Source organism: Balearica regulorum, chromosome 10, assembly GCF_011004875.1.
Source record: "Balearica regulorum gibbericeps isolate bBalReg1 chromosome 10, bBalReg1.pri, whole genome shotgun sequence".
NCBI lineage: Eukaryota > Metazoa > Chordata > Aves > Gruiformes > Gruidae > Balearica > Balearica regulorum.
In genome coordinates this window covers 21,031,090-21,048,264 of record NC_046193.1, presented here as the reverse complement: position 1 = coordinate 21,048,264, position 17,175 = coordinate 21,031,090, and the positions used below count along the sequence as shown (strand labels likewise).

Below are 17,175 nucleotides of genomic sequence, written 5' to 3'. Positions count from 1 at the left end.
CCTATTTTCCTTGGCAAAAAAAAAAAAAAAAAAAAAGAGCATGTTATATTTCCATATGGTGAATACATACAGATTTCAGACTTTTAGCATAAGCAGTTTTCCTTAACTAAGGGATAAGAAGAAAAGCATATGACTTGGTTTCTAGGTGCCTGGATATTTATAAAATTGCCGTTATTCTGGTGATCTTTAATGAAGAGGAGTAGAAATTCGCCCTGCTAATCTTTATAGCTGTATTCTACCACGTATGACTGCGCCGGCTCCTCTCACCTCTGCTCATGCCTGGTACGTTGAGCTTTTCTCTTCCATTTCATGGTTAAGTGTATTTTAATACTGGATAATGTTATTTTTGCGGGTATTTCACATGTCACTTAGCTTAAAGCTCTGTGTGCCTGGGAGGTTATCTGATGTTAACCGTCACAGAGTACATAAAGCATGTTATAGATGCTAACATTATATAGGGCGATGGTTTGATCCAGGAGATGATCATACCAGGAAGTCAATGAGGCAGTTCAGGGTGTTTGCAGTTCAGGTTCAGCCCTGCTGTGGTGGAGATCGTACCTAGGTGGTTGGTTGTCCGTGGTGTCCCACAGTCCCAGCGAAAGCCAAGGGCAGCTCGACCTTGGTGCGGGGCCAAGAAAACCCAGCGCAGCCCACAAGCTAGGGAGGGCCGTGACTGACAGCTAAACCAGATTCCCAGCAAAGAAACAGTTAGCAGGAGGGAAAAAAACCCAAACCGAAACGCAAGAGAAAGTTGCTGATTACAGCTAAGGCTTTTGAAGATTACATCAAGTCAAACTTTTATTAGCAAAGTTGTATTTCATGTAAAATGAAAATATCTTTAAAAACCGTACGTGCACATATGCATGGTACAAACAGCAACTACAGTACAACACGTTTCTCTAAACTTTAATAAATGCACACTAACATTTAGCTCAAAAAGTAACATTGTAACGGTGACACCACATTTGCTTTGATCTTTTCTCATGAAATTACAAAGTATCTTGTGTAAAGTAGTAATAATAATAGTAAAAAACAAAACAGACAGTATGCTTTGGCTCAAACCCAACTACTGGTTCCTGCCTGAAAACTGAACAAATCAGTGCAGATCACTTGAAACTTTTACATGAAAGATACGGAGCCGCAATGTAAACATGTACTGGTACTCCAACACGGTTTATACACCTTATTTTGAAATACTAAACATTAACAGAGATGCAGCTGAGGGCTTGATCCATTGTCAAACAAAGGAAATTCTCTTGCCATGAAGAATTTCCTTTCTCTCTTTCTCTATATTCGCTCTTATAGGTATGTAAAATAATCTAGATTTACCACTCATCTGCAAAATAATGACTACGAAAAATTACGATGAGATTTCCTTTCAGAAGTGTGCGAGGATCAGTAAATGTTATTCTAACTTCAGTTTACAAAACTGCATGTGGAAGTACTGTTAAAAAATCCGCCTTTTTATATAGAAAGATTGTGCTAGTATTTGTTTTCATCTCAAAAATAATATTGTTCTGAAAATTTTTATTTGAACCTCTCATTCACTGGATCTGACCCATTAAGTCAATGGAAGTGGTCATCAGGAAAAGAGCTACTCATTAAAGTTTGTGTGATAAGAACACCACAGAACAAATACCATAAATCCTTAAACGATATGCTAATTAAATCCATTGAAAACTTGAGTTACAGAGAAGGTTGTTTAATTTATTATACATACACACACATTTTCACCCAGAGGGGAGAGTCATTTTCTGATTTGGTTTCTAATTCTGCTTTTCCTCAAGGTCCAGCCCCAGAACGGCTTCGATACCCAGTGCCGTACCCTTAGACCCGCTGACGGGCAGAGTCAAGCGCAAGTGAGGATTTCTTGAGGTTGGGTCCCCAGATTTTGCCAGAGAATGAAGCTGGGGCCATTCCTACAAATTCTTGATTGTGCAATGACATTATATATATATTTTTTTTAAATAAAAATTCAGGATTGATATTACAATCCAGCCCAAATCAACGGTAGGCTGCTCTGTGAATGCAAACGGCTCACTTGCACAGGAGCTACCACACAGGGGGTTTTCCCCATTAGTTAGGAAGAGCTGATTTTATTTACTTAATCTTATGCACAGTTAAAATTGCACAACTTTTTGAGAAACATCCATCCCTCTGATGTTCCAGAGGAGGCTGCTCAAATCCGCCCGCCAGGATTCCTGGGGCCAGGGCAATGCCGCCTCCTTGTCGGATGAAATTGCATCCTGGGTTGACCAAGACATCAAATCCGAAGGCGTCATTTCCCCTCTCACACTCGTACTGCCAGCAAAACGTAACGGCGTGTCGTAACCAAACGTAACCAAACTAACAGCCACGGCACTGGGTAATGAATAATTCTCTACCCGACATGGTCTGCACGCCCAACGGCTGGCCTCCCAGCAGGCAGTCTGAAATTCCCGCCTAGGTATTAATTAAGAAAATCACCACAGATTTCCATCAACTAATTTTAATAAACTCTCCTGGCCAGAGCAATAATAATTTAAAAAAAAAAAAAAAAAGTTATTTGATTTAATGGACTATTTCAGAACTGCAGTACAATCGGTGATATTTTTATTCAGCCTGCATGGCCACACTTCTTCTCACCTCTAACAGACTGCCCTGGGAAAAAAAAAAAAAAAAAAAAAAAAAAAAGCAGCCCATCTCCTGGCACTGCTCAGGAAAAGGTAAGATTATCCTTTGCTTTATTTTTGAAAGCAAATCTGTAAAGAAACGTTAGTGGCTGCAGTTTTCAAGGTACACTGTATGAGTGGTACCCTTGCAATAGAAAATAAAACCCCAGTGGGGAAAAAAAAAAAAAAAAAGGAAAAGAAATGATTGGGAAAGAGAAAAAAGCTCAGGTGAGTGAGATTCCCCGGGAGTTTTAGCCATTTGTTTAATATTCATTGGGCATATTCCTCAAAAGTCAGCGCACACTGTACAAATTCCATTGCACTTCTTTTTGTCACTGTACGATTTTTAGGCCCTGAGGCATCATGAAACACCAACATTAAGATTTAAGGATCTGAATTAAAATTTTAATAGAAAAAGCACTCATACCGGCACAGATGAGTAGCACATCACAGGAATGTCATAAACATCTCTTAGCAGCAACAGAGCAAGTGATAGCACAGGGGATTTATATTCATTATTCGATAATTTGACACTCACTAATATGATTTGAAATTTGTATCTGTTTAGCACAGGCATTTTCTGGGACGAGGAGCCTAGCTGATCTGCAGCCACCCAAAGTACAGGGAGAAGGACGGCTGGGACGGTGGCTGGGTCGCATCCAGCCTGACCCACGTGGGTCTGCCCAAAGCTCTGCCCTGGTGAGGGACCAGGCTGGGAGAGCTCTGCGGGCTCCGGACCAGCCCTCTGCGCAGGGAGGTCAGCGAGGATTTCGGGGAGTCCACCCCAGTTCTGTTCCTATTTCAAAGACCCTTGATCACGCGCTGGCGCAGGTTATTCCGAAAGGAAATAGATGAAAGCCAGCCCGAAGCTTGTAACAAAGGTTGTCACGAGCCTGATCAGTTCTCAGACTTTATCTGGTTTGGGCTGCAGCAGACAAGAGTCAGCAGATAAAGACCCTGGTGGGGAAAGTCTCTCTCAATGAGATGCCAATTTTCACATTTCTCCAATTATGCACTCCCTTCTTTTAAAATGATAATTTTTAAATAATGAAAATAGATTTGGACTTTTTCAGCATTTTGATTGAGAGAAATACAGAAGATAAAGCTTTATAAATAATAAAATCAAGCTCTTCACACCACAGGGTCACTGACATGGGACAAGGTGACTTTTGGCTCAGGGCAGAGTTCCATTCATCCTTTCATATCCATACACATGGCATCACTGGGGGTTTCGGGCTGGCTCTTTGGGGTTTGCTTTTCCCAAACAGAGGCCACATGAAAGTTCCTTACAAGCAAAAATAATTAAAAAAAAAAAAAAAAAAGGAACAGCTATGCAGAAGCCTCGAGCCCCGAAGGTCTCTTACTGCTTTCAGAAACCGATGGGCACAACTGAGAATTCAGCCGCCGTGGGGATCAGCCCCAGCGCAAGGGGAGCTGCGTACCGCCGTGGCCTTCCCACGGGTACCAACCTGCATTTCTGCGGGCAGCTAACGGGCTCTAATTGCAGGCGTTACTGGAAACTCGTAACCACGAGTCATGCTTGCTTCCTCTCTTTCTTCCATTGAAGTAATGGAGACCGTGAAGGAGCCATTGGGGATATTCGCCTAATTACTACCAGGATGCAAAATGGCTTTTAGGACCTATTCCTCCTGCAATAAGTATTTAAAAATTACTATAATTGAAGTGACAGTCATTTGTAAGTGCAAGGAGAAATGAAGCCGTATTGATACTCTACTCAAATAAACATATTCAAAAATACAAATGCTTTTCAAAGAATCAGGATATTCCAATACAAAAAGACCAAAAAAATGTGCTGTACAGCTTTGCTGAGTTAGTATTGGAGAAGCAAAGAAAAGAACCAGATCTAAACCAGTGTTCAGGAAACAAAATATAAAAGAAACTATACCGTAATATTTTCTCTTTGCTTTCGCTTTTGTTTATTTAACAATGAATAGCTTGAAAATAAATGATCTCTTGAAAGTCAGGTAGGTCTATTTTATGTGCTACTAGAAAGACGTGAGATTTGTACGACTGGTATACACACAACTCCTTCTGAAGACTAGTTTTGCTGGTCCAAACCCATATTGAGAAGCAATTCTATTCATTCCTACACAGCTATACAGACTCATGCTAGCAACATGTCTCATTTCAAAATAAAACAAGGCTGATTTTTACTTGTGTCAATATTAATATCATATGTACAACGTCTCCATGAAATGTATGCTAGCGCACAAATATACAGATATGAGACAGACAACAAGCATCTTGCTTAGAAATGCAGCTTGCAGAGACTCGGGACAACAAATTAAAATACTTTCTGATGATGGTGGATGGGAACCCTGTTTTGCCTTGCCACAGGAAAGATACTGCAGCTTAACTTACTTAAGGAAATAGTGCCAGCTACTGGGCAGAAGATTCATCCACAAGGCCAGAGCTTTGTCTTTTAAGAACGATTTTTCTCTAGATAAAGTTGCATCTCTAAGTATTGGTAACTGCAGTCAGCTGTAACCACTAAAATAATTTTAGAGCATCATAAGCAAAGGAGTTTATTTCTTTATGAAAAATTATACAACATCTAGAATATATTTCTCCAGTATTTAAAATTCTCATTTTTCTCAGTAAGATGCATTGTGTCACTTTGCGCACTGTTGGTTTTGTTTGATTTTCTTGTATTATAACCTCTACAATGCCGAGGTATACATGAGGGAATACTACGTATAAATGTATGTACAAAGTGACAACAGCCATACAGGAAAAAAAAATACTATACAGAGAAACATATTCCAAACCTAAGAAACACACGGAGTAGCAGTTAAGTATACAGATGTAACACTGAGAAATTCTGTTTTGGTAAGACCGAGTAAGACATTTTGTGTAGTGAAGAATTATTTGTTTTGTTTTAATTAGAAGAAAACATCTAGAAATTAGGATGGAAAAATCATCTTTTAGTGGCAGTGACTTATTTTTATATTACCTGGATGTCAGGTTCCTGACTGGCTCAATTGGCAACCTGCTTCCAATCACATGTGGTAACTGTGGAGTACTAATCAAGATAAATATCGCAATTAAACACGAATCATTCTTGCCAATACTTTAGGCGTGGAGAGGAAAAGTTGCCGTAGAACTCCCAGTGCTTTCCACTGATCCTTTTTCCTTAGATCCAGAATAAGCTCCAATAAATGAACCATCTTCATTGAACATCCCATGCTCCCCTTCTCCATAATCTACCAGACTATCAGCACTTTCGGTGGCTTTAATGTCCCCGTTAATTGACTGGAGGCTGCCTTTCAGCGGCTTTTCATCGCTGTCACTACAAAACAAAGAAATGCCTTTCCAAAAATCTAGCTTTTAATGGCAAGCATGGCAACTGCTCTTTTCTTGCGAAAGAGAGCAGCAGGAGGGGAGAGCGAGGGAAACGTTTCTATGGGGGTTGTACGTTGAGAACGGTCTGACCCCATGAGTCCTGCTGGGGCTGGTGCACCTCAGACAGGTCATCTCCGCCGACCTGAATCCCCCACATATATAATTTTGTGAGTATTACAACGACGGAATTGGTTAAAAAGGCAAACGTCAATGAAAGCTAGACGTGTGTTTTCGGTTTTCCCCCGTTTTGCCTTGGATAGACAGAAGAATGGACAGAAAGTGAAGGGGAGAGAGAAGGAGATGCCGGGAAGGATTTGAGGGATCCGTTCCAGCCATCAGTGCTGGTGTCAGGCTTTGACACCTTACAGAAAGAGACGTTTCCATTTTACAAAACAGCGGGCAATAGTCAGGGCTTATTTATTTCATTTTTCTTTCGAGGTGGGTGGGTGCGCTGACAGAAAGCTGTGGGATGAGGCATCAGCTGGAGGTTACACCTCACTGCCTTGGGAGCATTTGTTTGATTTTAGGTGGCTAACGAAGGGGCTTTTTTCCCTTTTTTCACTTGTTCTGCTGTTATCTTATCTTACTGTAACTGATGGAGTTTCTCTCTGCTAAAGGGGAGGAACAGGGAAGAAGGAAAGCAGAATCAGTGTCCTTCTCTGCTCATACGCAGCACATGCTCAATGGCAATTTCATGAAAAAGGACAGACCCACCACCAAAATTCAGGGGGGAAAAAAAAAAGAAGAAATTCCACTGGCCATTCCTCCTAATGGTACCACAGAAAAGCACCCAAGCAGCCTGACTTCTGACTGAACAGGACATTTGGGGGCATGGGGACATAGATTCAAAGCTTACAAATAAACCAAGTTAGGCCTCCCAACTAGGTACATAATTACTCGGTTACGGTCCTTGCTAATGCCAATTCAGTGCCAAAGCTTTGGCAGTGTTATCTAAGGAGGACAGAGAAACACACCTGAACTTTACCTCTTCAGCATATAATCAATAATGCGTATAATCAATATGGTAAAAATATATGCTACTTTTCTGCACATGGCATTTCTAGTTACAAAAAAAAAAAAAGACGAGTTTGGAGGGGGGAAAGAGGGGTCAAAGTTATTAACCTCAGGACTTTCTTACCTTTCTAAATATTTGTCCCATTAGAAAGCATTAAAAATTAAATAAAGATGAAATTATGCAGAAAAAAACCCTATTCCAGTACAAATAATGTAGTATATATAAGTGGGATTTCAACAGAAACGATGTCTTTTTCTTCATACCACCGTTACATAATATTGTAAGATTTAGTTATTTTAAAGCAGCCAAAGTCATTATTTCAGTTCTCCTACAGAATTTCTGTAGTGAGGGCTGTTGGGGTTTTTGCCTTCTCTTACTGTATTTCATGCTCTTGTTTTCTTCCACAAAATGAACATCCCCCAGATCACACGATTTGGGCCTGAATGAGTTTCAGAAACCCACTGAGGACAGAGAAGTCTTTCCATTGACTTCAGTGGACATTACAGCAGGCACCCAAATTATCATATATATTCACATTATTCATACAATGCTAAATAAATAATAATAATAATTAAAAAAAAAAAAAAAAACAAAAAAACAAGTGAAAAATAACCACGGATACATCAATATTTACTGATATCCCAACCTGGATGGATTTAAGTATACTGGATATACCTTTATATTCCTACTATTATCCGCTCCTCTGAGGTTTGCTTTGAAAATGAAAAATAGCATTAATTGCATGCTATAAAAATGTCCTAAATAATGATGACATCTGGAAACAAACAAAACCCCAACAAACACAAACGCTTGTTAAAGCAGGTCCTATTTACCTATATTCCCCAAAGATTTCATCTTTTATTGATTGAGCTTCGGGATCTGGATGCAAATCTTCTTTTTCTTTCACTGTACAAATAAAATAAAGCACAGATCTGTAGGCCGTGTTCCGCCGTGGACTTTTCTTTTCGCAGGTGCAATGGGAAAACTGCCTGTCATCACCTACAGCCTAACCTGGAGGGCAGCAGCTTGCCCTGCATGTCTGGCTGAACGCAACCAGCATGCTTCCATCAAGGGCTTAATGCCGTTCCCTAATTTTTAGAAAGCTAAAAAATTTTTACAGAACCACAGAATGATAGAATAATTTGGGTTAGAAGGGATCTTTAAAGCTCATCTAGTCCAGCCCCCCTGCACTGAGCAGGGACATCTTCAACTAGAGTAGGTTGCTCAGAGCCCCGTCCAACTTGACCTTGAACGTGTCCAGGGATGGGGCATCTGCAGCCTCTCTGGGCAACCAGATTTATACTCAAATATTTGTACTTCAATATTTATACTTAAATATTTACTCATTGCTTTGAAAATTACAGAATTACTTTTAGCAAAATATTCTATTCTTAAGGAGTTTGGCTACCCGTGGAAGTTATGTCAGTTAGTACGTCACGTAGCAGTTATCGGGGGAGAGCGAGCAGGGAGCCCTGCCAACGGAGGCTCAGAGGGGCACCTGGTGAAGGACCTTGACTCTATGGCTGGATTCACTGCTGGAAGATTCAACGAGCACTATCAAAGGCCTCAGCAAGATCTCTGACCAGCACACAGCACTGTCTCACCCAGAGAGCAGAGTTTCACTTATATTCATTAGAATCCATTCTGTGGATATTTACCAAACGCTACAAATCCTAATTGGACGTTTCTGCTTGCGGCTTTGCAGCCTCCAGAGACAAAAGTCTGAAGGATGCTTGTTATTAACATGTGAACATAGCGAGAGGACAATAAATCCATTTACCTGAATATTTTCCTCCTTTATTTCTTCTGACAAAGCAAACAGTTAGCAGCAGTAGGGTGAGCACAGCGATGGCACACATCAGTCCAATAAACCACCCCTGGGTGGAAATTCCATCATAAATGCCAGCATAGGCTTTGTGAAACAGAAGAGGAGTGAGGGGGGAAAAAAAAAAAAAAAAAAAAAAGAAAATTAATCAGGGGAAAAATGTATCATCCTGCTATAACATGAATACATAACATTTTCTTCAGTGAATCTGAATTGAATCAGTCTGTCACTACTTATTGTGTTCAAGTTAAAGAAATGCAAGACAGAAATACGTCCAGAGCGTGACATTTTTAGATTCAAGGGGAATGCGCAGTCTACAAGGCACAATACAGACATTTGGGAAAGGTAATTCTGAGAGAGGAGTTGACTCAAAGGATTTAATGCCAAATAGGAAAGCTGAACAGAGAATTGTTAGGCCTCTCATGCAAAAGCAGTTTTGCGAAAGAAACAGAGTGAAAAGTGCACCCAGCACATGCAAACCACTGGACTGGCACACTGCAAATGGGCTGTATCACAGCACTACCCTTTCAAAATCGCATAGGAGGGAAAACTGTTTCGTAAAGGTTTGTAATTGTTCCAGGCTATTGCGCGTCAAGTAAAGCATAGGGCTGAGCCGAGAACCACGGATACGTTCGTGCTCCCATGGGATTCGACTGCAAGGGTCAACTTAAAGATCACAGAACAAAATTATGACTTTGGTACACTTTCACTGCACAACGTAAGATGTAACCTCAACATTTATGTACATTCAAAATAAATCTTTATCACCTTGAAGGGTTTCATGTCTCACCTCTCCCCCTTGTCTCAATTACATCTTCAAAAATGCTATTGTTATCAACCCAGTTCTTAGTCACTAGACGAACTGTATATTCAGTTCCAGGCTCAAGTGCCTCAATGGGGTGAAACTTTTGGGTGGGGTTTACTGCTTCTGAAATCTTGCCGATCCCTTTACCTATGGAACGTACATATTCAAGTCATATCGATTAATTGTATTCATTGAACAAAAGGCCTCTGAAATGCACAGTTACAAATAACGTAAATAACACACAAATATGACGCACGAGGATTTTTAACGTTTGTCATCAGATAATGTGATTTTCAAAAGCAGGCAGTAAAGTAAAACACATTCCCCCTATTTGATTTTTAATATTCCATGAGATAAAACAAACAGCAGACCGAAGTAATCCTGATGTTTATGAAGGGGTTTGTACATTTCCCAGGATGAAAGTTAATATTGATGGGGGATTATGGATCCGCTTTAACTAATGCGTGCTTAAAAAATTACAACTTGAAAATGGTCTTGCTTTGTATAGATAATCTGGGGTTTGATGCTTCTCCCATTGAACTGAACTCAGGAGGGAAGCACCGACAGCTTGTTATCTGGAAATGGATTCTTATGAGTCTCACAGAAAAAATTAACGTTGGGATTTGTACTCATTTCTCCCCTGACAGTGATTTGCCATGTCCTTTTAAATTCCACAATGCCTGCAGAAAGCACTGTTTTTAGATATAGCTGAAGTTTGCTTTTTAATTGATATTTTAAGCATGTAAATGTTCCCGATGAGTTTAATATTTGATTAAGAGGCAGAGGGGAAATTCCTGTAGCCCTCGTTTTAGAGCCGTTATACTTGCAAAACGTCTACTGTAATTTCTGTCTGCATTAAGATTGCAAGGTATTAAATAAGCTTTTTAAAATAGCATTTGTGGATAACAGAAGAAAGGACATCTACAGAGGTTAGCAATCACTGCCTGAACATGAAAAGCCTGTTCATACAAGCAAATTCAAAGCTGCGGGTTGACGTGGGGGATCTCTTTAGTCAACCAAGGGGTACGGCACGGGACCGTGCCTGCCCTCGATGGCAGGATGGACATTTTGGGGGCTGCGCTTAACAAATATAACTCTTTAATTGTGTTCCGTTGCCTAATTTGCTTGTTTTATCCAAAGTTGTCTAAACTAAGGACTGAGCACCCAGCATAATTTGAAAACCACTTGACCAATTAGCACTGACAGTAAAACAACACTCATTAATGCTTAAACTAATAAACAAGCGAAGCAAGAAGCTTTCAGAGATTAAGGCTTAGTTGACAGCTGAAGGGGAAAAAAAAAAAAGATTAAGACGAATCCATGCACAATCAAAGCAGCAGTTCAAGATAAGTTTTCCAAGGCAAGTATACATATATAACAATAAGCAGTCAAATTAGTAGACCATTGGGACCCAGAGAGAACATATACAGTTGAAATACTGCTGATACTGAAGCACAGCTTATTAGCATAAATTAATCCATCTATCAGTAATTTTTGCTAAATTAAGTATGCGAAACTGAGCTATAATTTGTAATCAAACTGCGAATTAAGCAACAGGATACCACAGGTATATTTTAATTACATGTTCTAAAATCGAGACATCAGAAAAACGTATTTAATGGAAACGCTATCCATAAAGTAACAAGAACGAATGTGAAACTTCAACCCGTTGTATTCAATCCCGTATAACACTCATGCATGACACGATAACCACATGGTCCAACTTGTGCACGACACAAGTCTCCTTAGGAAACATTTCTCCTGAATTCCTGGTAAGCAAAATGCTTAACCCTGAGCCCAACAGCAGCCCACAGCTTTGGTTCGTTCCTAAACCACCTTAACCAGCCCATACGCATCACCCATCTATTTCCAGCTTGTGCCAGCCTCTTCTTTTCGAACGCTCAGCTCTTTACAGAAGCAGAAATGGGGAACATAACCCTTTTCTGCCAGGTTATCGCTCAGCTGGATCAGCCCCTCTGGCTGCCGTACCGCTGCCCCGGCACACCGAGACGCACGTCCTGGAACGAGGGCTTGAGCCCAACTTGACCTGGGACTGGGGATTTACCATTGGCTCTCCAGGCTGTTTAACACCACCTCTCTCAAAAAGCTAAACAATTTTTTTTTTTTTTTCTTTAAAACTAGGTACAGGTGTCCAGTGATGGGTGATTATGAGGTTTCTTTCCATGCGATTTCTTTCTGGTCTGTGTTACACACTCAATATAGCACCTAGAGAGGAGAAAGCAATGCTAATTGGGGCAAGTTTGCTGGTTGGAATAGAAAAAGCGGTGTAGCATCCTGAAAAATAAAAGCAAAGATATACAGATAAGGAAAAGTTCAGCATACTGAAAGGTCAGCGAGCTGCAGAAATTAGCTGCAGAAAATTGAAAGCAGTTGGGTTAGGTTTTTAATCTACAATAAGGGAGAAGAAGCATTAGTAATAAAGGCATATCACCAGCACTTCTCATCTTCCCCCACTATTCATCAGCCACACCATGGGACTCGCATGAACATTAAACACTGAACTGCAATTTTACAATATTCCTACCGGGCTTTGAGATTTATGAGAACAGAACACACATTTTTTATAGAAGCTTATGATATAAAGGGAAAAACAATATAAACTGCCCCCAAAGACTTGCAAGAGTGCTAGTTCTCCAAAAGTTAGCACATCTGTTATAAAACATATTTATATAAAAAAGCTGGCAGTCTAATAGCTAAATACTAATTGTGGGCAACATCTTAATTTATAACCGTACCTGTCTAAATACATCTGCTGCAATAAATGGAAAGTTGAACTTTCATTAGTTTTCCCCTACTGCCTGGCTATTAAAAGTGTATAAATATGCATCACAAGTATCCTTCATCTTCTGGGCTTTTTTAGTGCAGGAGGTAATTCATGCTAAATTGGGAATATTTTGAGCTCTAGAAATTACTAAGCCTGCTGTGTGTAAAGTCTATTGAGAAGAATTTATAGGTGACTTAGTGATAAGCTATTTGTACTGATTGTCATTTGTAGGAGAAACCTGAGCTCGGACAAGACGACAGGTTATATATAGCTTGTGCATCTCTTGCTGCTTCTCCTCAGCTCTCTGTGCTGGCTACTCTGGGGCAAGCTGGTAGAAGAGGAAAAAGCAAAAAAAAAAAAAAAAAAAAAAAAGCAAAAGACAAACGGTTAATTTGCTTGCAGTACTCCAAAACTGATATATTTAGTGTATTATATGTAACGCGCGAATTTTTCTTGCTCAGAAGGATAGGGGTTTGAAGCAGCGATATACCACACGGTGCTCTTCCCAGCAGCCCGCGTGCAGCACCGGGGCTGGCAGGACGGCGCGTCGCCTGTCCTTAGCAGCAGCGTTCCATGGGCTACCGGTGCCCCGGCCAAAGAACGGGCACCGAGTGGCGTAGCGTTACTGACCGAAAAGGAAACTTTTCACTGAGATTTCACCGGATTCTCCCGATTGTGAGCCAATAGGGTATATTTGGGGGTTTGCTGGTAACGGTACCAGTGGTTACATTTGGCTAAGGCAGTTGTATTTTTCCTTTTTCACTGTGCAAAAGGGAACTAAGCCCATATGTTTTGTTACAAATGGTTACTCTCGTCTTATGGTGTGTCAGGAAGGTTAGTACCCTCTGGGTAAGATTTTCAAAAAGCCTGTGGGAGTTACGTGCCAGTTGCCATTGAAACATAATGAAACTGGTGAACTTCTAGTCTCTGGCCTCTCTGAAAAATAAAACTACAGTTGTACGGCTTCCTCTGGATGAATTTTTCATTAAGGCTTGAATTTCTGGACACACAGTAATCATTCTCAACATGTAATATGTGTTTAGTAATCCTCGAGAAACACTGGTAACTCTAGATGAAAAGCAGCTTTGTGTTAAAGAAGGACTGCTATATTAAATTAATTTTTTTCACTCACGTAAGAACATTATTTTGTGTTATGCTTCTGGGAGCTAATGATCATTGGGAAATCGAAGTTTCCAAGGTGAAAATTAATTAGTTTGTAGGTCATTTAAGGAATACTGCTTGAAAATGGAAAACTAGAGATAAAACTCATTTTCTAAAGGCAGTATACCTTCTTCTGTGAAATGAAACCAAGATAAAGCCACAAAAATTAAACTATTATTTATTTTGCAATACAATGCAAATATCTTTTTGCCTAGGTTCCTCATGATCGTCCACAGTATTTATCAACACGTGATAAAGACCTTTGGTGGTATATCAGCGTTTTGTATCTGAGTTATTCTGGCTATGTTTAAGATTTTTCCTAAGAAAGAGACCTTTTATTTCATTGACTTTGTATCAGCTGCCAGCATCAGTGGTGCTGGGCCATGCAACAAGGATCCTATAAATGAAAGCTTTTATACCGCCTACTATTTCTCACTAATTCCAGCGGGCCTGGGTTTAATCTTAGAGATAAATATTAAAGCGTGGTTTTCCTCTGGTACGTAATTATACCGAAACAGCCCCTTCTGACAGAGGCAGTATTGCAGAGCGGAGGGCTCGACCTCCACCGGTGCTGGACATGCACAGGATGCAGGATGTGGCACTGCTCCGCCGCAGAATGAAGAAGCGCAGATGTGAGCGTGAGATGGTCTTTTCCTACCAGCATCCACTCATTGAGCTTTTGGTAAAGTGTTGCTGACCCAAAGCAATGTGTTACTCCTGACAAAAATCTGAACGGTTCATTCACAGAGGAAGATGCTGCAGTTGTAGAGAAAGGGTGTGATCTACCCATTTATCTGTGCAGGGAGTTATATTTAACGAAGAGAAACTTTTTACTAAATTCAGTCATTCTTTTCACTGCAAACTCATCATCAGGAGATGGGTTGCACATAAATTACAGGCTGGCAAAGCTAGCATTTAAAGCACAACAATTTTCCCTACACAGGCCTGTTTTTTTAGTGCTGATACATACATACTTGCATGTGTGCCTATTAAAAATAGAGACTGACTTTTCTTTCCGATTCCAGACTATAGTAGCAGGGATAACTGCAAATAAATGAAAGTAATAGCAGTGATGCAGATCCAGTACATCGATGATAAAATGTGAATGAATCCATAGCTTCCACCTCAACATCCCCACTTTCCTGGTGGAAGGTATCATGAAATTCTGAAATACCCATGGCACAGAGAGGCTATATTACAGAAGTGGAAGCTATTCAAAGTCTTAGAATGAACAATGAGAGCTTTATGTTTTTATTACTAAAACCGGAAAATAGCAGATATAGAATCACTGAATCAAAGCCCAAAGAAACTTGGAGTGCTCTCTCTCGGAGTTTCATTTCAGAGGGCACCACATTTTATATCTGTCATTTATGTGGGTCATTTTAAATTATAAACTTTGACTTTCAAAATCACTCCCTTTCTTCAAAAAGAGAGACTGTTTTAATTTTGAACAATCACCTTGCTTCCCATACCACAACTTAAAACCCCAAGAAGGTCACCGAAAAGAGTGATTTATTTTTTTTTCCCAACCTATCACGTTTAGTTGAAAAATGTCCAAACAATTTAGCCACCAAATAATGACACAAAATTCTAATAGCATCTCAGTGACAGATGCAGTGCCCCAATTTAGAGTGGCTTGAAAACCAGCAAGGAGCACACATTAATCACAGAAACGGACCCTTGCAGCTTTTACTAATTATAGTACTCTGGTTCTACAAGCATTTCACCAGAATCAGGTTTTGCCACTGCCGAAACAAAGTCTTAGGAAAGAAAAGAAGAGAACGAAAGCAAAATGAATGGCAACATTATCATCCTTTTAAGCATATCAGGCAGGGATGCATTTCATAAAACCTGACAAGGTTATTCAAAGAAGTTATAGAATTTCAAGTGGCCAAACCACATTATTCTGGCTGCCCAATGAAGGCCAGGGAAGGTAACTAATGAGGTGAATTTTTTTATTTTTAGCTTGAAAAAAGAAAAAAAAAAAAAGGATCTATTACTTTCCTTAATGAAGAATAAATTTTAAATCATGCTGATAGATTAATAGTTCCTACCACACGATTACCTGTATACTACAGTGAGCCTGGAGGCTGCAGGACAGCTGTGAAGGAGTTTCACCACTCGAGAGAATGGATGATAGCCCACGATTGGATGCTGAACCGGGATGTGACAAGTTTAAAGTACTTTTTACTTGTTTTACCGGTAACTAAAGAGATTCTGCAACTTGGAAGTCCAATAGGATGTTGTGCAACAAGCACCATTTTTCTACTTTATATCAACATTTTTTCAGACTGCTATCATGGCTAAACATGATGAAACCAGGACTCGGTTGCTTATCACACTCTCTTTCTCCATCCCCGTGGTAAGTGCACAGCAATGTTTTCTGATTAATAGCAAGGACTTCTTCCTCGGTATTATAGAGTTTTCAGACTTGCTGAGCACAGTAATTTCATTTCAGCTGAATGTGAAAGATGAGTTATCATATAGTGCTTGCAGTTTTCCTTTAAATCACTAAACATCAGTGTTTTAGGATAGGGTATAAGTGGTGCACGAATGCTCACTTCCAGTCTCTGATATAATAATAAGAATAAAAAATTAATAGATCAAATGCACTGCAGTCAGCTTTATGCTCATCTAGATTTTCCATGTCAAATACCTGCCTCTAATGTTGCTGGGAGTCCCCCATCTTCATGAAAGGGCAGAATTTGTTTTTATAATATTACTGAGAACAGATTATCTAGATCTTCAATTTTCTGTTCATGACTAAATGCAATTCACTTATTCTAGTACGGCTTAAAGAGTTGTTTGGTGGGAACAGAAACCCAGTACTGCACAGTAAAACAAAACGGATAAGTTCTGCTTTTCTGAAGGCTGCATGGCTACGTTGAAAAGTTCATTGATTGTTCCCGTGGAAAGAAAAACAAATTTATTTTCTCTAATTACAAAGGAAATGTCAAGCCTGGAATATTCTCGATAGATTTTTCCATTATTGTTAGTGCTTCTCCACATAAAAACATATTGCCCATTAACTTACTCCCTTGAGCCATTGTTAGTCCTTCTTCTGTGACCGGCTTCCCACAGCCCTTGACTGTACAAGCCTTTACATAGAATTTGTACTTGGTACTGGAGCTGAGACCTGAAAGCCTCCAGCTGAGCGTGGAGCGGTTGGTTATGCTGACGTCACTCAGAGGTCCGATTTCGTGCGTTCCGTTTACTGAAAGGGAAAAGGCAGTTGAGTCAGATCCAGCAGCTAAAGGCTACGAACGCGAAACGTGTCACGAACGCTCCAGCAAGGGAGGCGCCCTGCGGGAAGTAGGAAGGATGAAGCCTGAATAAGCATATCTCACCTTCCTGCCAAGTACTTAAATGGGATTTATCTCATCCCTGTCAATCTCCCAACTGCTCAGTGAGCTATTACTGTGCTTAAAAAGCTCTCTGATTCCAGCTATGCACATACTGAGTGGAAGGTAAAAATTACTGTCTCCGAGACCATTAAATATATATGAATTGCTTCTCGCTTTGCTTCCAAACATCTGCAAACTTTTGCAAGCAGGTTAAGGGATGGCTGTG

At 40.1% G+C, this 17,175-nt stretch overlaps 1 protein-coding gene across 11 annotated transcripts in view; it reads right to left on the bottom strand.

Moving 5' to 3' along the window:
• Positions 1 to 4,564: 4,564 nt before the first annotated feature.
• CHL1 (cell adhesion molecule L1 like) overlaps positions 4,565 to 17,175 on the bottom strand; it is a 137,462-nt gene continuing 124,851 nt past the window's right edge. For 7 of the 11 annotated variants that reach the window (XM_075762468.1, XM_075762466.1, XM_075762470.1 and 4 more), the window contains 5 exons: positions 16,640 to 16,819; positions 9,645 to 9,806; positions 8,810 to 8,941; positions 7,863 to 7,935; positions 5,616 to 5,961 (listed from right to left, as the gene is read on the bottom strand). In XM_075762468.1, the coding sequence (XP_075618583.1) occupies positions 5,745 to 5,961; positions 7,863 to 7,935; positions 8,810 to 8,941; positions 9,645 to 9,806; positions 16,640 to 16,819 (764 nt within the window). In that variant the 3' untranslated portion in view covers positions 5,616 to 5,744. Of the gene's footprint in view, positions 5,962 to 7,862; positions 7,936 to 8,809; positions 8,942 to 9,644; positions 9,807 to 16,639; positions 16,820 to 17,175 lie in introns of all 11 variants that reach the window. The other 4 variants (XM_075762473.1, XM_075762472.1, XM_075762464.1 and 1 more) reach the window with 3 other exon arrangements.